We start from the raw sequence: 24,359 nt of genomic DNA, 5'->3' as shown, positions 1-24,359 counted from the left end.
CTTTTAATACCTCTTCTCTATTTACCAAATCATTTTCCCTAACCCTCTCACTTTGCACACCACCTCGACCAAAACACCCTATATGTGCCACTCTATCATCAAACACATTCAACAAACCTTCAAAATACTCACTCCATCTCCTTCTCACATCACCACTGCTTGTTATCATCTCCCCATTAGCCCCCTTCACTGAAGTTCCCATTTGCTCCCTTGTCTTACGCACTTTATTTACCTCCTTCCAAAACATCTTTTTATTCTCCCTGAAATCTAATGATACTCTCTCACCCCAACTCTCATTTGCCCTCTTTTTCACTTCTTGCACCTTTCTCTTGGCCTCCTGCCTTTTTCTTTTATACCTCTCCCACTCAATTGCATTTTTTCCCTGCAAAAATTGTCCAAATGCCTCTCTCTTCTCTTTCACTAATAATCTTACTTCTTCATCCCACCACTCACTACCTTTTCTAATCAATATATATATATATATATATATATATATATATATATATATATATATATATATATATATATATATATATATATATATATATATATATATATATATATATATATATATAATATATATATATATATATATATATATATATATATATATATATATATATATATATATATATATATATATATATATATATATATATATATATCCCTGGGGATAGGGGATTAAGAATACTTCCCACGTATTCCCTGCGTGTCGTAGAAGGCGACTAAAAGGGGAGGGAGCGGGGGGCTGGAAATCCTCACCTCTTGGTTTTTTTTTTAGTTTTCCAAAAGAAGGAACAGAGGGGGTCAGGTGAGGATATTCCAAAAAAGGCCCAGTCCTCTATTCTTAACGCTACCTCGCTAACGCGGGAAATGGCAAATAGTTTAAAAAAAAAGAAAATAATATATGAATGTATATATCTTTCAAACTTGTTGTCCATTTCCCTTGTAGCGAAAGGACGCCAGTAGCGAAGACTGGCCTCGTTCACTCGCATCCTCTCCCTTGCTTCCATGTATGATGCACTGGAGTCAGAACCCCCTGTCCACAACTATGCCCCACATACCTTTTCGTGGTTTGCCCCGATTGCTCCCTGTTCCAGCTCGCTAACGGCCCATCCCCTCCTGTATACCACATCGCTCCAGTTCACTCTATCCTGAGCACACCTTACACCCTGCTGTATGTTCAGTCCCCGACCCCTTCAGGGATCTTTCTCTCCATCCTTCCATATCCTGTTCGGTCAACCACTTCTCCTCGTTCCCTACATTTCTGACACAAATCCTTTGAGTTAGTTTCTCCTCAAGCATCCTCTCCATATGTCCAAACCATTTCAATTCTAATATTATTACCGCACCTCTCTCTTACCCTATCATTTCTCACTCGATCAACCCTTCCCACACCATATTTTGTCCTCGAGCCTATACTTTCCAGCATATTCTTTCTCTTCAGTGCTTTGTCATCTATGGCCCACACCTCGCGTCCAAACATCACCATGGGGGACTCCTATACCATCAAACATACTCTTCTTTGCATTTAGGATCTCAGCCCCTCACCTCGCTCATCCTGTGGCTTACCACAGCTTTCAGAGTCCCATCCTCTGCCATGTACACAGCCAAGTCTCTAAAGCCCCCCACTACCGCGAAATTTTCTCCCTTTAGTTTCGAACTCAGCAAATTTGTCTCTTTTCCCTGCTAAACTTTATAGTCTTACTTTTCTAACTTTAATTTTCAACTTTCTCTTCTTACACACTCCTCCAATCACAGACACCAGCTTCTGTGGTGTCTTACTTGAGTTTGTCACCAGAGCCGTGTCATCTGCAAACAGTAACTGACTCATCCCTCTTACCACCACCCCTAACAGACTGCACACCTGTCCCTTTCTTCAAGACCCTCACATTTACCTTCCTTACCCTCTCTTTCACCTCGTGCACAAGCAATACTCTTCATACAAACTACTCGTTGCTTCCATTAGCTTTCTTCCTATGTCATGTAATCGTGATCCCTTCCAGAAAGCATGTCTATCAAACATGTCATAAATACCACACACAAATCCTTCTGTTTCTCTAAGTATTTCTCACATTCATTCTTCATAGCAGTCACCTGATCCACACATCCTTTACCACTCCTGGAGCCACTTTATTCCTCCCTAGCAGATGCTGTTTTCATGCTATCACCCTTTTAGTCACCACTCAACCACACGACTTGCAGTTTATACTCAACAAACTTATACCTCTATAGTTCGAAAATTCAATTTCGTCCCTTTGCTTTCATACAATAGCATTGTACTGGTATCCGCTAATCTTCAGGCGCATCACATCGAGCCATACATACATTTAAAATCCTAACTAACCAGCCATCAATACTGTCAAGAAAATTGTGCAATCCTATCCACTCCAGCTGCTTTGCAATACATCATCTTACGCAAAGCTATCACTACCTCCTCTCTTTTCACCGAAATACTTTTTATGACTCTCTCATCTAGCACTCTGCCACATTGCCACCCTATTACTTAACGCATTTAACAATCCTTCACTATACTCACTTCATCTCCTCTTCACCTCTTCTTTGTCTGGTATCACTTCATCATCTGCTCTGTTCGTTGATGCCCCCATTAATTATTTCCGTATTCACATCACACTATTCATCTCCTTCCAAAATATGTTCTTATTCTTCTTGAAGTTAGAGGACACTCTCATCCCAACGCTCATTTGCTCTTATTCAGCCCCTGCATCTTTACCTCCTTCCGCTGCCTTTTATACATCTCCCAATCTCTTGCACTCACTTCCTGCAAGTAACGCCCGTGGGACTCTTTTCTATTGCACAAACAGCTTAACAGCCTCATCCTACCGCTCACTACCCTCTTTCTCCCCTCCCGATTTTCCACCTTCCACATGCCGCACACTTCACTCGCACGTATAAATGCCGCTTCCCTACATACCTCCCATGTCTCGTCCGCTCCCTTTAGTACGTTTACTCATACATTTTGGGATTCATAACCCAATCCCTCCCAGCATCTCACTCCAGCCTCTGTTTCAAGCTCGCTCACTCACTCTTACCACCCTCTGACTGCAGGCAGCATCTCCTCTACAAACTTTTACCCTCGCCTCCACCACGAAGTGATCAGATATCTCACCAGGTGCCCGTCTCAGCACATTTACATCCAAAAGTCTCTCTTTAGCAAACCTACCAGTTAGTACATACTCCAATAATGCCCGATGACCATTAATCCCCCTTCACCCACGCATATATTTGTATGTCCTTCTCTTGCACACCAAGTGATCCCAGTCACCAGTCTTCTTTCAGCACATGACTCTAAAAGCTGTTAACTATTTTCATGCACACGTGGTACCTCATGATCCCTGATTATACCCTCACCTGCCACGTTACCCAATCTTGCATTCAGATCATCCATCACTAATATTCGATCCCTCACATACGACATTTCCGACGCATTCACTCAGCTGCTCCCAAAACAATCACTTCTCGTACTCACTCCTCTCGCTACCAGGTGCATAAGCTCTAACAGTCATCTAACCCTTATAAATCATTCTCATCTTTCCCGAAATTGGTCTGGGGCTCATGTCTTTACACTCTTCCATGCATGCTCATAACTCCTTCGGCAGGAGTGCTGCTCCTTCCTTTGCTTTCACCCTCACAAGTAACCACAGGCTTTACCACTGAGGAAATTCCCAAATCATTCTTCCCCCTTACCCTTGAGCTCCATTTCACCCTGAGTTAAGACACCCGGGTTCTTCTCGCCAAACACACTACCAGTCTCTCCCTTCGTCTCATCTTGGTTACGTCCACGCACATCCAGACACCTCAACCTGGGCCCTCGAAGAGGACAAGGATTCTCGTCTTACCTCCAGTCATTTTGCATACTCTGGCGTCATAGGCGAAGCTCCTTACTGTGCGATGCCTGATGTCATTATTATAGTGTCTTGAGGCTAATATTGCTCCTTGTGGTACGCCAGACAGAATATTTTCCGTTTGTTACTAATTTGAACTTTCTTGAGGTATAGAACTCTTTGATCCATCTTATTGATATCTTATAGATATCTTGTTTAGTTACTTTCTCTTGCAAAATCCTGTTGTTTACTTTATCAAATGCTTGGACAAAGCAAAAATGAATAAACAAATGAATTCATAAAAAGTTTTCTTATTTTTCTTGCACAGAACAACTGTAGAAAAATTTAACAGATGACCTGAAGTTCAAATCAGTTTCAGATGAACACATGATGGATGTTTATGTAATGCGTCATTAAGCAAGAGGTTTGGCCAGGTCGTTGCGTAGGCCCCTTGTCATAGTGGTAAAGATTTCATCGTAGGTACTCGTAGGTTGGTATTTTGGTATGTAGGTACCATGTTCTCTCTCTCTCTCTCTCTCTCTCTCTCTCTCTCTCTCTCTCTCTCTCTCTCTCTCTCTCTCTCTCTGCAATACATATATATACATAATGTAGAGATATATAGCTGAATAGATAGAACCCTCAAGCACAATGCAACCAAGGAGATTTTTCGAGCCGTGGATGTGGCAACACAGCCTCGGGTTGGCTATGGAGGCGCGCGAGTCAGTGTCACGCTGGACGTGATCGTGGAAGGTTTATCCTCGCTGTCTCTGTTCAGACGGACACTAACTTAAACACTAGGACGTCGGGGAGGTAGACAGTACTGTGAGTGTTGATCCGTGAAACAAGATAACCCATGAGACTCCAGTGACACAGCGAGAGATCCATACCCTGGCTGAAACAGACTGGAAGCCAAACCAGCAAATTAGAAACTGCGTCGAGTTAACAATGACCCGCGATGGCTCGAGAGAATGATAGACAGGCTTGGAAAATTACCAAAATCAACTGAAGGACGTAAATAACTGAGAAATAAATCAAACTTATGGGACATGAGTTTCTCTCAACGGCAGTGAGGAAAAAGAGGAAAAAAAGGTCCATAAAGAAACGACTGAATAAAGCATGAAATCTTTACAGAATTAAAAAACGTATGAGACAGAGCTGTCGTGGCGAGGGAACGCCCCGTAAAATACAGTTGCCTAAAATTGTGAGGTGCGAGCCTCAGTATATCTCCTCCCACACAAGAGGGACACAAAAGCCAACAGCTTTCCTGCCAACTAACTTTTCTTATTAAAAACCTGAGGAGTTTCTTGGAGGCGAGGAAAGTCGATCCTTGGCAGAAGATGGGGTGTGGTTTGTTCCTGGTCGCTGTGACTGTCTGTCTGGGTGTAGGTAAGTTACCATTATCAGTGTCCTTGTTGTCACCATCACCAGTGTCCTTGTTGTCACCATCACCAGTGTCCTTGTTGTCACCATCACCAGTGTCCTTGTTGTCACCATCACCAGTGTCCTTGTTGTCACCATCACCAGTGTCCTTGTTGTCACCATCACCAGTGTCCTTGTTGTCACCATCACCAGTGTCCTTGTCACCGTCACTTGTGTCCTTGTCACCATTACTGGTGCCCTTGTTGTCACTATCACTAGAGTTTCCTTTATCATCACTAGTGTCCTTACTGTCACCATCACTAGTGTCCTGAATGTCCCCCTCACCAGTGTCCTTGTTGTCACCATCACAGTTGTCCTTATCGTCATCATCACCAAATTCCTTACTAATACCATCACCAAAGCCCATAATGTCACCATCACCAGTGTTCATAGAATCTCCATTACCAGCGCCCATAGTGTCATTATCTCTTGTGTCCCTACCGTCACCATCACCAGTGTACTTACTGTCACCATCTCTTGCGTCCCTACTATCACCCTCAACAGTGTCCTTACTATCACCATCTCCATTAACCTTACTATCGTTATCACTAGTTTCCTTGCTGTCACTATCACCAGTGTCCTCATTTTTACCATCACCAGCGTCCTTATTTTTCACCACCACCAGTGCCCTTATTTTCACCAACACTTGCGTCCTTACTCTCACCATCACCTGCGTCCTTACTCTCACCATCACCTGCGTCCTTACTCTCACCATCACCTGCGTCCTTACTCTCACCATCACCTGCGTCCTTACTGTTACCAGCTTCCTTACTGTCACCATCATCATTGTCCTTAATGACACTATCTTGAGTGTCCTTACTGTCACCATCTCCAGTGTCCTATGAATTTCACCATCAGTGTTCTAAGTCACCATCACCATCTTACTGTCACCATCATTGGTGCCTTTACAGTCACCATCACCAGTATCCTTAGTCACTACCTTCGCCAGCGTCATTATTGTCACCATCACCTTACAATCACCATCACCTGTATCCTTACTGCTTCCATCATCACCATCACCTCTATCCTTACTGTCACCATCGCTAAGATCCTTAGCATCATCATCACCACTGTCCTCACTGTCACCGTCATCATCTTCCTTACTGTCACCATCACCAGTGCCCTCACTATCACCAGTTTTCGTACTTTCACTATCACCTGTGTCACAACCCTCACCATCACCAGTGTACTTGATGTCACCATCACCAGTGTCTTTAATGATACCAATTTTCTTACTGTCACCATTACCAGGGTTCTTTACCCTCACAATCAGTGCTGCCTTGACGATCACAATCACTGGTTTCCTTAATGTCACCATCACCAGTGTATTTTCTTGTGACCATCACCGCTGTTTTTCCCATCACCATTGCCCTATTGTCACCATCACCAGCGGTCTTACCCTCACCATCAAGTGTCCTTAATGTCACCATCACCAGCGTCCTTACCCTCACTATCAACAGTGTCCTTATTGTCACCATCACCAGCGTCCTTACCCTCACTATCAAGTGTCCTTAATGTCACCATCACCAGCGTCCTTACCCTCACTATCAACAGTGTCCTTATTGTCACCATCACCAACTTCCGTATCAACGAGTGTCGTTAATGTCACCATCACATTTTTTCTTTTTCCTTTTTTCTTTTTAATGACATGTCCCAAACAAGGCCATCTCGAGCGACAGAAAAAAATAGTTAAAGAAAAAGAAAGTACATATGATTCAGTGTGTGTGTGTGTGTGTGTATGTGTGTGTGTGTGTGTGTGTGTGTGTGTGTGTGTGTGTGTGTGTGTGGACGTGAATTCATTGTACGTAGACCTGACTCTCAGAGGAAGGAAAGATTATGTGAAGAGGGAAAGACATGAGAAAGAAGAGGAGAATTCCACAGCTCATAAGGTGGTATCATATAAGGCTGTTCTCGAGTGGTCGGTCTACACACACAAGCCGTGGGAAGCAACAGCTAAACGCCTCCCACGGATGCTAACCTTATGGGAAGGGAAACATGAAGGCAGCTCAAATAATACGAGAGAGAGAGAGAGAGAGAGAGAGAGAGAGAGAGAGAGAGAGAGAGAGAGAGAGAGAGAGAGAGAGAGAGATGCGGGGGAACATGGCGGAATATGGAAAGGGAAGTTTGAAGAGCAGTGATATCAGGAGAATTAATGAGATGGAAGGCTTTTGATTCATCTCCATTGAAAACAGAGATGAGGAGTGAGCCACTCCAGATGTGTGAGCAGTATTCCATTTTGGGAGCATATAAAACCTCCGTAGATGTAAAACAGCTTCTCACAAGAAAGATAATTAAGAGCACCTATGCAACACTCCCACCTTTTGAGAGGCAAACTTTTTGATATTAATTATGTGGGGTTTCCAGGACAGAGTAAAGGATATGGTTATTTATTTTATTACAGGGCTGAATTATGGTGTTTTGAACTTGAACAGAGGGAAACAAATGATTCTTAGAAAGAGATGTAGGGAGAAACTACGTTGTAGCATTACTGTATTTTACAAAGTTACCGCTTCCCCACTCCGAATTGCTGCGCAGATGCGAAATGAGAGAGGAAAAATGATTAGCACGAGAAAGAGAACGAGTATTAAAGGGAGGAGAGGAGGAAAAGTTGACGTATGTTTAGTGGAATAATCAGCATAAGAGTGAATAGGGTTAGAAGCAGAAGGAAATCATTTATTGAGAAAAGAAAAAGAGTGGGTGACAGGACAGAACCCTGAGGAACACCACTACTGATAGCATAGGAGGAGAATGTTGCTCCATCGACGACTACTGTGACGCAACGGCCTGAAGGGAAACTGCACAAGAGAAGAGAGAGAAGCAGAGAAACCAAAAGAAAGGGAGTTTAGAAAGAAAAGACTTATGCTACACCCTGTCAAGTGATTTTGAGATGTCGAGAGCTACGACAAAAGTTTCCCCAATATCCCCGAAAGTTGAGGACCAGAGGTGAGTCGCACAAGAGAAAATATCATCAGCAGACTTAGCACCGCGAAGTCATACTGGCGAACTGAAAGATGGAAATGGGATTCTAAGTGTCTGAGAGAGTGAAAGTTTCAAAGACTTTGGAGATGGCAGCAGTGAGCGCAATGGGGCAATAGTTGGAGGGTTTAGAACGGTCTCCTTACTTAGGGATAGGAAGCATCAAGGAGGACTTTCAAGTGGAAGGGAAAAGTCTGGGCTTTTGAGCAGATGCCAGATGACTGGTGCAAGATGAGAGGTACACTTCCCTAGAACTCAAGGAGATATGCCATCTGAGCCCTGCCCACCTGGAGCTGGGAGAGAACCTGGAGGATTCTGCGCGAGGAGAATTTAGGAGATTGACATTGGTTCAGCCGGAGGCGATAGGGACAGAGGATTAGAAGCTTCATCATCGAAAGTTGAGTTAAACTTGGTACTAAGGAGAGCCACTTTATCAGCTGGAGAGTTAGCGGTAGATTGATCTGGCGGAAATAAGAGGAGAGTTTGAATTACAGAAGTTGTTGGAGATAATTTTGGTAAAGGACCGAGAAGGAAGAAAATTGACAGAGGAAAAAAATCAGGTCAAAACACTTTATTTTTAATGAAAGTGTGTGACTCTCCGAAGAACAGCTTTGGGAAGGGGAGAGTGTCATGGTCCGGTGCGCTCCGTCCCTGATGCTACAGGCATCAGAGCAGGAGCGATCAAAACTACGATCAAGGAGAAAAGATTTAAAAGATGGGATGTAGGACTTCATCCTAGCCAAGATAACCTGTGCTATGTGTTCAGCACAACGCGAGACATCCTGACCAGAGAAGCAATACCCATCCCAGAAAAAGTCAATAGAGAAGCCACGCAGGTATTACAACTGATCCCTCCCAGAGTGCCAAAGTTGGCGCTTGGAATGGGGAATAGAAGACGGATGCGGCCAAACAGAACTAACAGAAATAAGACTGTTGTCAAAGGACCCTATGGGGGTAAGCATGATGGATGAATAGTGCGAGGATTCAGAGGTAACAGAGATGTCAGATCGTCCTAGAACTGTGGCAGTAACGGTGGGAAACTTGGGTACGATGTTTAATTATTCCAGGTCGTTAAGGAGAGAAAAAGAAAACGCCTCGGCTCCACCAGGATCGGCCCAGTTAAAACCTAACTCACCACCCTTGTGGTGTGCATTGAATTCCTACTCATGGTGGGTCTCAGCGCGTGGATGAGAACAGAGCAAAGCTTCGTGGTCAAGAAATCAAATAGTCCTAGAGTCGTACATAGCAAGAGGAATTTGTAGGAAAATACACGAAGCATAAAGGCAAGGTAATACTATGAGGGGAGAGATATTTTGAGCCAGATGACATCAAAGTTAAGGGGCTCAAGATCAACGAGGTGACCTAAAGGCGGTTTTGTGCTACAGTAGACACAAACTCCACCCTTGGAGTGGAAACGATAATGGAGCTTACAGCTGAAGATCTGATTGTACGGAGGAGAAGTAGCCTCGGGCTGTTTGATTTTAGAGAGAACATTAGAGGAGGAGGAGACCAGGTATTGTACAACAAAGGGAAGGCGAGAATTAAGACCATGAATGTTGTAGAAATGGACAGAAATGGAGCCAAGCCTAGCAGCAATAGCTACGAAGATGGGGTGGATCCCAGTCGCATGGCTGTGGTCAACTGGGTCCTGGAAACCTCTCAAGCCCTCCGTCCCGACCGATGGCGCCGCTCCGAACTGGCGCTGCAAAATTACTTGTTGTTTGTACTGCCATAAGATTATGAAGTATTGAAAAGTAGAAAAACAAATATATATATATATATATATATATATATATATATATATATATATATATATATATATATATATATATATTATTTTTTTTGTTTTTTTATTTTGCTTTGTCGCTGTCTCCCGCGTTCGCGAGGTAGCGCAAGGAAACAGACGAAAGAATGGCCCAACCCGCCCACATACACATGTATATACATACATGTCCACCCATGCACAATATACATACCTATACATCTCAATGTACACATATATATACACACACAGACATATACATATATACACATGTACATAATTCATACTGTCTGTCTTTAATTGTTCCCATCGCCACCTCAACACACATGGAATAACAACCCCCTCCCCCCTCATGTGTGCAAGGTAGCGCTAGGAAAAACACCAAAGGCCCCATTCGTTCACACTCAGTCTCTAGCTGTCATGTAATAATGCACCGAAACCACAGCTCCCTTTCCACATCCAGGCACCACACACTTTCCATGGTTTACCCCAGACGCTTCACATGCCCTGGTTCAATCCATTGACAGCACGTCGACCCCGGTATACCACATCGTTCCAATTCACTCTATTCCTTGCACGCCTTTCAGGCCCCGATCACTCAAAATCTTTTTCACTCCATCTCTCCACCTCCAATTTGGTCTCCCACTTCTCCTCGTTCCCAAACCTCTGACACATATATCCTCTTGGTCAATCTTTCCCCACTCATTCTCTCCATGTGACCAAACCATTTCAAAACACCCTCTTCTGCTCTCTCAACCACACTCTTTTTATTTCCACACATCTCTCTCACCCTTACATTACTTACTCGATCAAACCACCTCACACCACATATTGTCATCAAACATCTCATTTCCAGCACATCCACCCTCCTGCGCACAACTCTGTCCGTAGCCCACGCCTCGCAACCATACAACATTGTTGGAACCACTATTCCTTCAAACATACCCGTTTTTGCTTTCCGAGATAATGTTCTCGACTTCCAAACATTCTTCAAGGCTCCCAGAATTTTCGCCCCCTCCCCCACCCTATGATTCACTTCCGCTTCCATGGTTCCATCCGCTGCCAGATCCACTCCCAGATATCTAAAACACTTCACTTCCTCCAGCTTTTCTCCATTCAAACTTACCTCCCAATTTACTTGACCCTCAACCCTACTGTACCTAATAACCTTGCTCTTATTCACATTTACTCTTAACTTTCTTCTTTCACACACTTTACCAAACTCAGTCACCAGCTTCTGCAGTTTCTCACATGAATCAGCCACCAGCGCTGTATTATCAGCGAACAACAACTGACTCACTTCCCAAGCTCTCTCATCCACAACAGACTGCATACTTGCCCCTCTTTGCAAAACTCTTGCATTCACCTCCCTAACAACCCCATCCATAAACAAATTAAACAAACATGGAGACATCACACACCCCTGCCGCAAACCTACATTCACTGAGAACCAATCACTTTCCTCTCTTCCTACACGAACACATGCCTTACATCCTCGATAAAAACTTTTCACTGCTTCTAACAACTTGCCTCCCACACCATATATTCTTAATACCTTCCACAGAGCATCTCTATCAACTCTATCATATGCCTTCTCCAGATCCATAAATGCTACATACAAATCCATTTGCTTTTCTAAGTATTTCTCGCATACATTCTTCAAAGCAAACACCTGATCCACACATCCTCTACCACTTCTGAAACCACACTGCTCTTCCCCAATCTGACGCTCTGTACATGCCTTCACCCTATCAATCAATACCCTCCCATATAATCTACAAGGTATACTCAACAAACTTATACCTCTGTAATTTGAGCACTCACTCTTATCCCCTTTGCCTTTGTACAGTGGCACTATACAAGCATTCCGCCAATCCTCAGGCACCTCACCATGAATCATACATACGTTAAATAACCTTACCAACCAGTCAACAATACAGTCACCCCCTTTTTTAATAAATTCCACTGCAATGCCATCCAAACCTGCTGCTTTGCCGGCTTTCATCGTCCGCAAAGCTTTTACTACCTCTTCTGTATTTACCAAATCATTTTCCCTAACCCTCTCACTTTGCACACCACCTCGACCAAGACACCCCACATCTGCCACTCTATCATCAAACACATTCAACAAACCTTCAAAATACTCACTCCATCTCCTTCTCACATCACCACTACTGTTATCACCTCCCCATTTGCCCCCTTCACTGAAGTTCCCATTTGCTCCCTTGTCTTACGTACTTTGTTTACCTCCTTCCAAAACATCTTTTTATTCTCCCTGAAATTTAATGATACTCTCTCACCCCAACTCTCATTTGCCCTCTTTTTCACCTCTTGCACCTTTCTCTTGACCTCCTGCCTCTTTCTTTTATACCTCTCCCACTCATTTGCATTTTTTCCCTGCAAAAATCGTTCAAATGCCTCGCTCTTCTCTTTCACTAATAATCTTACTTCTTCATCCCACCCCTCACTACCTTTTCTAATCAACCCACCTCCCACGCTTCTCATGCCACAAGCATCTTTTGCGCAAGCCATCACTGCTTCCCTAAATACATCCCATTCCTCCCCCACTCCCCTTACGTCCTTTGTTCTCACCTTTTTCTATTCTGTACTCAGTCTCTCCTGGTACTTCCTCATACAAGTCTCCTTCCGAAGCTCACTTACTCTCACCACTCTCTTCACCCCTACAGTCTCTCTTCTTTTCTGAAAACCCCCACAAATCTTCACCTTTGCTTCCACAAGATAATGATCAGACATCCCTCCAGTTGCACCTCTCAGCACATTAACATCCAAAGGTCTCTCTTTCGTGCGTCTATCAATTAACACGTAATCCAATAACGCTCTCTGGCCATCTCTCCTACTTACATACGTATACTTATGTATATCTCGATTTTCAAACCAGGTATTCCCAATCACCAGTCCTTTTTCAGCACATAAATCTACAAGCTCTTCACCATTTCCATTTACAACACTGAACACCCCATGTATACCAATTATTCCCTCAACTGCCACATTACTCACCTTTGCATTCAAATCACCCATCACTATGACCCGGTCTCGTGCATCAAAACCACTAACACACTCATTTAGCTGCTCCCAAAACACTTGCCTCTCATGATCTTTCTTCTCATGCCTGGGTGCATATGCACCAATAATCACCCATCTCTCTCCATCAACTTTCAGTTTTATCCATATCAATCGAGAATTTACTTTCTTACATTCTATCACATACTCCCACAACTCCTGATTCAGGATTAGTGCTACTCCTTCCCTTGCTCTTGTCCTCTCACTAACCCCTGACTTTACTCCCAAGACATTCCCAAACCACTCTTCCCCTTTACCCTTTAGCTTCGTTTCACTCAGAGCCAAAACATCCAGGTTCCTTTCCTCAAACATACTACCTATCTCTCCTTTTTTCTCATCTTGGTTACATCCACACACATTTAGACACCCCAATCTGAGCCTTCGAGGAGGATGAGCACTCCTCGCGTGACTCCTTCTTCTGTTTCCCCTTTTAGAAAGATAAAATACAAGGAGGGGAGGATTTCTGGTCCCCCCGCTCCCGTCCCCTTTAGTCGCCTTCTACGACACGTGAGGAATGCGTGGGAAGTATTTTTTTTTTTTCTTTTTTTTTTTTTTCCCAAAAGAAGGAACAGAGGGGGCCAGGTGAGGATATTCCAAAAAAGGCTCAGTCCTCTGTTCTTGGCGCTACCTCGCTGGTGCGGGAAATGGCGAATAGTTTAAAAGAAAGAAGAATATATATATATATATATATATATATATATATATATATATATATATATATATATATATATATATATATATAAAGGGTATCCCTGGGAATAGGGGATTAAAAATACTTCCCACGCATTCCTCACGTGTCGTAGAAGGCGACTAAAGGGGACGGGAGCGGGGGGGCCAGAAACCCTCCCCTCCTTGTATTTTAACTATGTATATATATATATATATATATATATATATATATATATATATATATATATATATATATATATATATATATATATACATATATATATATATATTATTTTTATATTTTGCTTTGTCGCTGTCTCCCGCGTTTGCGAGGTATCGCAAGGAAACAGACGAAAGAAATGGCCCAACCCACCCCCATACACATGTATATACATACACGTCCACACACGCAAATATACATACCTATACATCTCAATGTACACATATATATACACACGCAGACACATACGTATATACCCATGCACACAATTCACACTGTCTGCCTTTATTCATTCCCATCGCCACCTCGCCACACATGGAATACCATCCCCCTCCCCCCTCATGTGTGCGGGGTAGCGCTAGGAAAAGACAACAAAGGCCCCATTCGTTCACACTCAGTCTCTAGCTGTCTTGCAATAATGCCCGAAACCACAGTTCCCTTTCCACATCCAGGCCCCACACAACTTTTCATGGTTTACCCCAGACGGTTCACATGCCCTGATTCAATCCACTGACAGCACGTCGACCCCGGTATACCACCTCGATCCAATTCACTCTATTCCTTGCCCGCCTTTCACCCTCCTGCATGTTCATTCCCCGATCACTCAAAATCTTTTTCACTCCATCTTTCCACCTCCAATTTGGTCTCCCACTTCTCCTCGTTCCCTCCACCTCCGACACATATATCCTCTTGGTCAATCTTTCCTCACTCATTCTCTCCATGTGCCCAAACCATTTCAGAACACCTTCTTTCGCTCTCTCAACCACGCTCTTTTTATTTCCACACATCTCTCTTACCCTTACATTACTTACTCGATCAAACCACCTCACACCACACATTGCCCTCAAACATCTCATTTCCAGCACATCCACCCTCCTGCGCACACCTCTATCCATAGCCCACGCCTCGCAACCATACAACATTGTTGGAACCACTATTCCTTCAAACATACCCATTTTTGCTTTCCGAGATAATGTTCTCGACTTCCACACATTCTTATATATATATATATATATATATATATATATATATATATATATATATATATATATATATATATATATATATATATATATATATATATATATATATATATGCTTGTGGCATGAGAAGAGTGGGAGGTGGGTTGATTAGAAAGGGTAGTGAGTGGTGGGATGAAGAAGTAAGAGTATTAGTGAAAGAGAAGAGAGAGGCATTTGGACGATTTTTGCAGGGAAAAAAATGAAATTGAGTGGGAGACGTATCAAAGAAAGAGACAGGAGGTCAAGAGAAAGGTGCAAGAGATGAAAAAAAGGGCAAATGAGAGTTGGGGTGAGAGAGTATCATTAAATTTTAGGGAGAATAAAAAGATGTTCTGGAAGGAGGTAAATAAAGTGCGTAAGACAAGGGAGCAAATGGGAACTTCAGTGAAGGGCGCAAATGGGGAGGTGATAACAAGTAGTGGTGATGTGAGAAGGAGATGGAGTGAGTATTTTGAAGGTTTGTTGAATGTGTTTGATGATAGAGTGGCAGATATAGGGTGTTTTGGTCGAGGTGGTGTGCAAAGTGCGAGGGTTAGGGAAAATGAGTTGGTAAACAGAGAAGAGGTAGTAAAAGCTTTGCGGAAGATGAAAGCCGGCAAGGCAGCAGGTTTGGATGGTATTGCAGTGGAATTTATTAAAAAAGGGGGTGACTGTATTGTTGACTGGTTGGTAAGGTTATTTAATGTGTGTATGACTCATGGTGAGGTGCCTGAGGATTGGCGGAATGCTTGCATAGTGCCATTGTACAAAGGCAAAGAGGATAAGAGTGAGTGCTCAAATTACAGAGGTATAAGTTTGTTGAGTATTCCTGGGAAATTATATGGGAGGGTATTGATTGAGAGGGTGAAGGCATGTACAGAGCATCAGATTGGGGAAGAGCAGTGTGGTTTCAGAAGTGGTAGAGGATGTGTGGATCGGGTGTTTGCTTTGAAGAATGTATGTGAGAAATACTTAGAAAAGCAAATGGATTTGTATGTAGCATTTATGGATCTGGAGAAGGCATATGATAGAGTTGATAGAGATGCTCTGTGGAAGGTATTAAGAATAAATGGTGTGGGAGGCAAGTTGTTAGAAGTAGTGAAAAGTTTTTATCGAGGATGTAAGGCATGTGTACGTGTAGGAAGAGAGGAAAGTGATTGGTTCTCAGTGAATGTAGGTTTGCGGCAGGGGTGTGTGATGTCTCCATGGTTGTTTAATTTGTTTATGGATAGGGTTGTTAGGAAGGTGAATGCAAGAGTTTTAGAAAGAGGGGCAAGTATGAAGTCTGTTGGGGATGAGAGAGCTTGGGAAGTGAGTCAGTTGTTGTTCGCTGATGATACAGCGCTGATGGCTGATTCATGTGAGAAACTGCAGAAGCTGGTGACTGAGTTTGGTAAAGTGTGTGAAAGAAGAAAGTTAAGAGTAAATGTGAATAAGAGCAAGGTTATTAGGTACAGTAGGGTTGAGGGTCAATTCAATTGGGAGGTGAGTTTGAATGGAGAAAAACTGGAGGAAGTGAAGTGTTTTAGATATCTGGGAGTGGATCTGGCAGCGGATGGAACCATGGAAGCGGAAGTGGATCATAGGGTGGGGGAGGGGGCGAAAATTCTGGGAGCCTTGAAGAATGTGTGGAAGTCGAGAACATTATCTCGGAAAGCAAAAATGGGTATGTTTGAAGGAATAGTGGTTCCAACAATGTTGTATGGTTGCGAGGCGTGGACTATGGATAGAGTTGTGCGCAGGAGATGGATGTGCTGGAAATGAGATGTATGAGGACAATGTGTGGTGTGAGGTGGTTTGATCGAGTAAGTAACGTAAGGGTAAGAGAGATGTGTGGAAATAAAAAGAGCGTGGTTGAGAGAGCAGAAGAGGGTGTTTTGAAATGATTTTGTCACATGGAGAGAATGAGTGAGGAAAGATTGACCAAGAGGATATATGTTTCGGAGGTGGAGGGAATGAGGAGAAGAGGGAGACCAAATTGGAGGTAGAAAGATGGAGTGAAAAAGATTTTGTGTGATCGGGGCCTGAACATGCAGGAGGGTGAAAGGAGGGCAAAGAATAGAGTGAATTGGAGCGATGTGGTATACCGGGGTTGACGTCATGTCAGTGGATTGAATCAAGGCATGTGTATGGGGGTGGGTTGGGCCATTTCTTTCGTCTTTTTCCTTGCGCTACCTCGCAAACGCGGGAGACAGCGACAAAGCAAAAAAAAAAAAAAAAAAAAAAATATATATATATATATATATATATATATATATATATATATATATATATATTTTCCCTGGGGATAGGGGATTAAGAATACTTCCCACGTATTCCCTGCGTGTCGTAGAAGGCGACTAAAAGGGGAGGGAGCGGGGGGCTGGAAATCCTCCCCTCTCGTTTTTTTTTTTTTTTTTTTTTTTTTTTTTTTCCAAAAGAAGGAACAGAGGGGGCCAGTTGAGGATATTCCAAAAAAGGCCCAGTCCTCTGTTCTTAGCGCTACCTCGCTAACGCGGGAAATGGCGAATAGTTTAAAAGAAGAAAGAAATATATATATATATATATATATATATATATATATATATATATATATATATATATATATATATATATATATATATATATATATAGTGCCATTGCACAAAGGCAAAGGGATAAGAGTGAGTGCTCAAATTCAGAGGTATAAGTTTGTTGAGCATTCCTGGGAAATTATATGGGTGGGTATTGATTGGGAGGGTGAAGGCATGTACAGAGCATCAGATTGGGGAAGAGCAGTGTGGTTTCAGAAGTGGTAGAGGATGTGTGGATGTTTGCTTTGAAGAATGTATGTGAGAAATACTTAGAAAAGCAAATGGATTTGTATGTAGCATTTATGGATCTGGAGAAGGCATATGATAGAGTTGATAGAGATGCTCTGTGGAAGGTACTAAGAATATATGGTGTGGGAGGCAAGTTGTTAGAAGCAGTGAAAAGTTTTTATCGAGGATGTAAGGCATGTGTACGTGTAGGAAGAGAGGAAAGTGATTGGTTTTTAGTGAATATAGGTTTGCGGCAGGGGTGTGTGATGTCATGGTTGTTTAATTTGTTTATGGATGGGGTTGTTAGGGAGGTGAATACAAGAGTTTTGGAAAGAGGCGCAAGTATGAAGTCTGTTGGGGATGAGAGAGCTTGGGAAGTGAGTCAGTTGTTTTACGCTGATGATACAGCGCTGGTGGCTGATTCATGTGAGAAACTGCAGAAGCTGGTGACTGAGTTTGGTAAAGTGTGTGAAAAAAGAAAGTTAAGAGTAAATGTGAATAAGAGCAAGGTTATTACAGTAGGGTTGAGGGTCAAGTCAATTGGGAGGTAAGTTTGAATGGAGAAAAACTGGAGGAAGTAAAGTGTTTTAGATATCTGGGAGTGGATCTGGCAGCGGATGGAACCATGGAAGCGGAAGTGAATCATAGGGTGGGGGAGGGGGCGAAAATCCTGGGAGCCTTGAAGAATGTGTGGAAGTCGAGAACATTATCTCGGAAAGCAAAAATGGGTATGTTAGAAGGAATAGTGGTTCCAACAATGTTGTATGGTTGCGAGGCGTGGGCTATGGATAGAGTTGTGCGCAGGAGGATGGATGTGCTGGAAATGAGATGTTTGAGGACAATATGTGGTGTGAGGTGGTTTGATCGAGTAAGTAATGTAAGGGTAAGAGAGATATGTGGAAATAAATGGAGTGTGGTTGAGAGAGCAGAAGAGGGTGTTTTGAAATGGTTTGGTCACATGGAGAGAATGAGTGAGGAAAGACTGACCAAGGGGATATATGTGTCGGAGGTGGAGGGAACGAGGAGAAGTGGGAGACCAAATTGGAGGTGGAAAGATGGAGTGAAAAAGATTTTGAGTGATCGGGGCCTGAACATGCAGGAGGGTGAAAGGCGTGCAAGGAATAGAGTGAATTGGATCGATGTGGTATACCGGGGTCGACGTGCTGTCAGTGAATTGAATCAGGGCATGTGAAGCGTCTGGGGTGAACCATGGAAAGTTGTGTGGGGTCTCGATGTGGAAAGGTAGCTGTGGTTTCGGGCATTATTGTATGACACCTGGAGATTGAGTGTGAGCGAATGGGGCCTTTGTTGTCTTTCCCTAGCGCTGCCTCGCGCACATGAGTGGGAGGGGGATGTTATTTCGTGTGTGGCGGGGTGGCGATGGGGGTGAGTAGGGGCAGACAGTGTAAATTTTGTGCATGTGTGTATATGTGTGTGTGTCTGTGTGTGTGTATATTTGTGTATGTTTAGATGTGTGGGTGTGTTTGTTTGCGTGTGTGGACATGTGTGTGTGTGCATGTGTGTGGGGGTGGGTTGGGCCATTTCTTTCGTCTGTTTTCCTTGCGCTACCTCACAGGCGCGGGAGACAGCGACAAAGCAAAATAAAAGAATATATAAAAATATGAAATATATATATATATATATATATATATATATATATATATATATATATATATATATATATATATATATATATATATATATATATATATATATGTATATATATATATATATATATATATATATATATATATATATATATGTATATATATATATATATATATATATATATATGTATATGTATATATGTATATATATATATATATATATATATATATATATATATATATATATATATATATATATATATATATATATATATATATATATATATATCATTTAAGTATTGAGTATGAGAAAGAGTGTGTGAGATTAGGATAGGATGGCTGCATCCCAGATGTGGTTAAGGCAAGGGGGAAAAAAAAAGGCGGCAATCTGTGCGTGGGAGAAGGTACATAACAAACTCCCGCGGTGCTGGCCAGTCTTCTTATTGTCACCATTACCAGTGTCCTTACCGTCACTATCGCCAACATCCTTATTAGCACTTTTCTTTTCTCTATCACTAGCAGTTTTACTTCATTTCGCCACTCACTACCCTTTCTAATCTGCCCAATTCTTATCTTTCGCATACCACATGCATCTCTTTTCCTTAATACCTCCTATTCCTCATTATATGTGTATATATGTTTATTCCTCATTATATATATATATATATATATATATATATATATATATATATATATATATATATATATATATTCTTTTTTTCTTTTTCATACTATTCGCCATTTCCCGCATTAGCGAGGTAGCGTTGAGAACAGAGGACTGGGCCCTTGAGGGAATATCCTCACCTGGGCCCCTTCTCTGTTCCCTCTTTTGGAAAATTAAAAAAAAAAGTGAGAGGGGAGGATTTCCAGCCCCCCGCTCCCTCCCCTTTTAGTCGCCTTCTACGACACGCAGGGAATACGTGGGAAGTATTCTTTCTCCCCTATCCCCAGGGATAGGGGATATATACATATATATATATATATGCATAGTGCCATTGTACAAAGGCAAAGGGGATAAGAGTGAGTGCTCAAATTACAGAGGTATAAGTTTGTTGAGTATTCCTGGTAAATTATATGGGAGGGTATTGATTGAGAGGGTGAAGGCATGTACAGAGCATCAGATTAGGGAAGAGCAGTGTGGTTTCAGAAGTGGTAGAGGATGTGTGGATCAGGTGTTTGCTTTGAAGAATGTATGTGAGAGATACTTAGAAAAGCAAATGGATTTGTATGTAGCATTTATGGATCTGGAGAAGGCATATGATAGAGTTGATAGAGATGCTCTGTGGAAGGTATTAAGAATATATGGTGTGGGAGGCAAGTTGTTAGAAGCAGTGAAAAGTTTTTATCGAGGATGTAAGGCATGTGTACGTGTAGGAAGAGAGGAAAGTGATTGGTTCTCAGTGAATGTAGGTTTGCGGCAGGGGTGTGTGATGTCTCCATGGTTGTTTAATTTGTTTATGGATGGGGTTGTTAGGGAGGTAAATGCAAGAGTCTTGGAAAGAGGGGCAAGTATGAAGTCTGTTGGGGATGAGAGAGCTTGGGAAGTGAGTCAGTTGTTGTTCGCTGATGGTACAGCGCTGGTGGCGGATTCATGTGAGAAACTGCAGAAGCTGGTGACGGAGTTTGGTAAAGTGTGTGGAAGAAGAAAGTTAAGAGTAAATGTGAATAAGAGCAAGGTTATTAGGTACAGTAGGGTTGAGGGTCAAGTCAATTGGGAGGTGAGTTTGAATGGAGAAAAACTGGAGGAAGTGAAGTGTTTTAGATATCTGGGAGTGGATCTGTCAGCGGATGGAACCATGGAAGCGGAAGTGGATCATAGGGTGGGGGAGGGGGCGAAAATTTTGGGAGCCTTGAAAAATGTGTGGAAGTCGAGAGCATTATCCCGGAAAGCAAAAATGGGTATGTTTGAAGGAATGGTGGTTCCAACAATGTTGTATGGTTGCGAGGCGTGGGCTATGGATAGAGTTGTGCGCAGGAGGATGGATGTGCTGGAAATGAGATGTTTGAGGACAATGTGTGGTGTGAGGTGGTTTGATCGAGTAAGTAACGTAAGGGTAAGAGAGATGTGTGGAAATAAAAAGAGCGTGGTTGAGAGAGCAGAAGAGGGTGTTTTGAAGTGGTTTGGGCACATGGAGAGAATGAGTGAGGAAAGATTGACCAAGAGGATATATGTGTCGGAGGTGGAGGGAACGAGGAGAAGAGGGAGACCAAATTGGAGGTGGAAAGATGGAGTGAAAAGGATTTTGTGTGATCGGGGCCTGAACATGCAGGAGGGTGAAAGGAGGGCAAGGAATAGAGTGAATTGGAGCGATGTGGTATACAGGGGTTGACGTGCTGTCAGCGGATTGAATCAAGGCATGTGAAGCGTCCGGGGTAAACCATGGAAAGCTGTGTAGGTATGTATATTTGCGTGTGTGGACGTGTGTATGTACATGCGTATGGGGGGGGGGGTTGGGCCATTTCTTTCGTCTGTTTCCTTGCGCTACCTCGCAAACGCGGGAGACAGCGACGAGGTATAAAAAAAAAAAAAAAAAAAAAATATATATATATATATATATATATATATATATATATATATATATATATATATATATATATATATATATATATATATGTATATATATATATATATATATATATATATATATATATATATATATATATATATATATATATATATATATATGGTCGACATTTCCTACATGAAACTAACAGTCCAAGAGAAAAATACTATGGAACAAAATTGCTTTCAGAAAGCAGGTATAACTTTCTTTTCTTATTTTGAAGTCTGCGTTTCAGAACGACCCAGAAAACTTTTGAGGTTCTTTTCTTCAACTTTCAGTTGAAGATAATCCGCCTCCTTCAGGAATTCTTCATGACTGAGGGTGCTGAAAGCAAGCTGGAACCTGGAAACAGAAAACGCAATCCAGTAATGGATAAAATCCAAGCACCCGCCCAAGCCTCCTTACTAAATGTGTTTTTATACATTAATTTCCTGATGAGATTATTATTTTCTTATCAACCCTAAAGCCAATGTCGCCTCAAGCAAGGTGATCCATTCAGTCTTTAATTTGATTTCCCAGGCTAATGGGCGGCTCCACACCTGCATCTATATTGGCGCCTCGCTCCCCGTTGTGCCACTTTACCCTCGAGCCAGTCACGACATAACTAATTTTTTCCACAGGGACCTCGAGGCGCCCTGGATGAAATTTTCCTTGGCCTACATGAGAGATTTCCAGGGCTCTTAGGGTAAGATGCCATGGGACTAGAGGCCTTCGAGGCAAGATTTCTAGGGATCAAAATACCCTCAATGTGAGATTTTAAGGAACTTGGAGGCACTCAAGAAAGAACTTCCATGGGTCCAGAGGCCCTCAATGTATGGTTTCCAGCGTTCAAAGACTCCCGGGGAAAGATTTCTAGGGTGCTGAGCAATCTTCGAGGTAAGACTTTCAGGGACTACAGGTCCTTGGGGTAAGGTTCCCAGGGGTTCACAGACCCCGGGGGTAAGATTTCCAGGGTTTAGGAGCCCTCGAGGTAAAATTTCTGTGAATTCAAGGGCCGTGAGAGAAAAATCCCCAGTGGCCCAGGGACACGTGGGAAAGGACTAGAATCTTTTGGGGTAAGTCTTCCAGGGATCCAAAGGCTCCTGAAGAAAGATTTCTAAAAGCTTTTAGGGTAAGATTTCCTTCAGCCAAGAGTATCATAAAGTAAGAATTCCAGAAGCCTTCGGGGTATTTCTTCCCCGGGCCCTTGCCTTGATTTCATTACTCTCGAAATCCTGAGGATAAAATACCCAGAAATCCATAGATCCTCAGGATAAGATTTCCATAAGCTCAGAACCCCACGATGTAAAAATTCCAGAGTCTGCGGGGTAAAGTTTTTAGGGATTCAGAGATCCAAGAGGCAAGATATTCAGGGATTCAGAAACCCTTCAGGTAAAATTTTCAGGAATCATAAGGCCCTCGATACTCCAGAAATGTAAAGTTCCTACGCGTAAGATTCCCAAATGTCTTGAAGTCTCAAGGTAAAAGTGTCCTGAGATCTAGAGGCCTCTGGCATTAAATTATCAGGGAAACAAAACAAACATCCGGGGGAGCAAGCGTTGCTGCCTTAAAGATAAATGGTTTCCAGTTCTGGCGTCGTCGGTGATGAATTATAACCTTGTCAGATAAGGAGCAACACGAGCGCACACACAGGGAACTGTATTGTTATTTACATAATTTCTGTTGACATTTATGAAGTTTTAACGGTGCCTCCTCCCCTGTCTGGAGACACACCAGAGGTCAGAGTCCCTCACAGCTTAGAATTTCACGGTCCTACTTCCTGAAAGTTTTCCCGGTCGTCAGCCGAGGCGATTTATACATCTGCCCTAATGTCAACTCGGCAGGTTTTTCTCGGTGACAAACTGCACTGTGATAGCAACATCGAGAACACGTTCCCTCGGCTGGATGACATTTCGAAACGCCAGACCATATATGAAATGTAAATAATTTCTTAATGTTGACCTATACAAAACGTCAGGGTGTCCTTTTCTGAACGGATAGATAAGCCCTTTAGCACGAGGGCACAGCCCTTGGCCAGAGACATTTGACCTGACTCTAAGTGGTCAGACCAACGCCATCGTACTCAGGGAGTAAAAGATGGGTGGCTTACACGGCACGACTCAGAAATCACAGTTGGTCATACTGGCCACATGTATTTCATACCTCTAGAAAAAAGCTTTCACCACACGTACCTTCCCAGGGATAAGAAAGCAGTAGGATTCGGTGTCGAGGAGCCCTAGTGGCTCGGAGTCTGACTTCTTTCCTAGCAGTGCAGGACTCTAGAAACGATATCTTCAAGTGGCGTTAGATAAGCAAGAATGTCGCCTTGGTTCTTAAAAGCCCGGGTCTTTAACTGTACTTGGGGTCCTCACTGTTATGTTCGTCAGGTTCGCTGAAAGCTACGTCCCAGGACAGTTGCTTCCGTAGGATGAAGCAGCCGACCAGATATCCCTCTT

The 24,359-nt window shown here is 42.7% G+C and overlaps 1 protein-coding gene across 1 annotated transcript in view; it reads left to right on the top strand.

Moving 5' to 3' along the window:
• Nucleotides 1-4,585: 4,585 nt before the first annotated feature.
• LOC139759806 (zwei Ig domain protein zig-8-like) overlaps nucleotides 4,586-24,359 on the top strand; it is a 125,039-nt gene continuing 105,265 nt past the window's right edge. Inside the window, exon 1 of the mRNA XM_071682282.1 lies at nucleotides 4,586-5,231. Within this exon, the coding sequence (XP_071538383.1) occupies nucleotides 5,183-5,231 (49 nt within the window). The 5' untranslated portion in view covers nucleotides 4,586-5,182. The remainder of the gene's footprint in view (nucleotides 5,232-24,359) is intronic.

This window comes from Panulirus ornatus, chromosome 34, assembly GCF_036320965.1.
Source record: "Panulirus ornatus isolate Po-2019 chromosome 34, ASM3632096v1, whole genome shotgun sequence".
Classification (NCBI taxonomy): domain Eukaryota; kingdom Metazoa; phylum Arthropoda; class Malacostraca; order Decapoda; family Palinuridae; genus Panulirus; species Panulirus ornatus.
The sequence above is the reverse complement of the archived record's forward strand: the minus strand, read 5'-3'. Positions and strand labels throughout refer to the sequence as shown.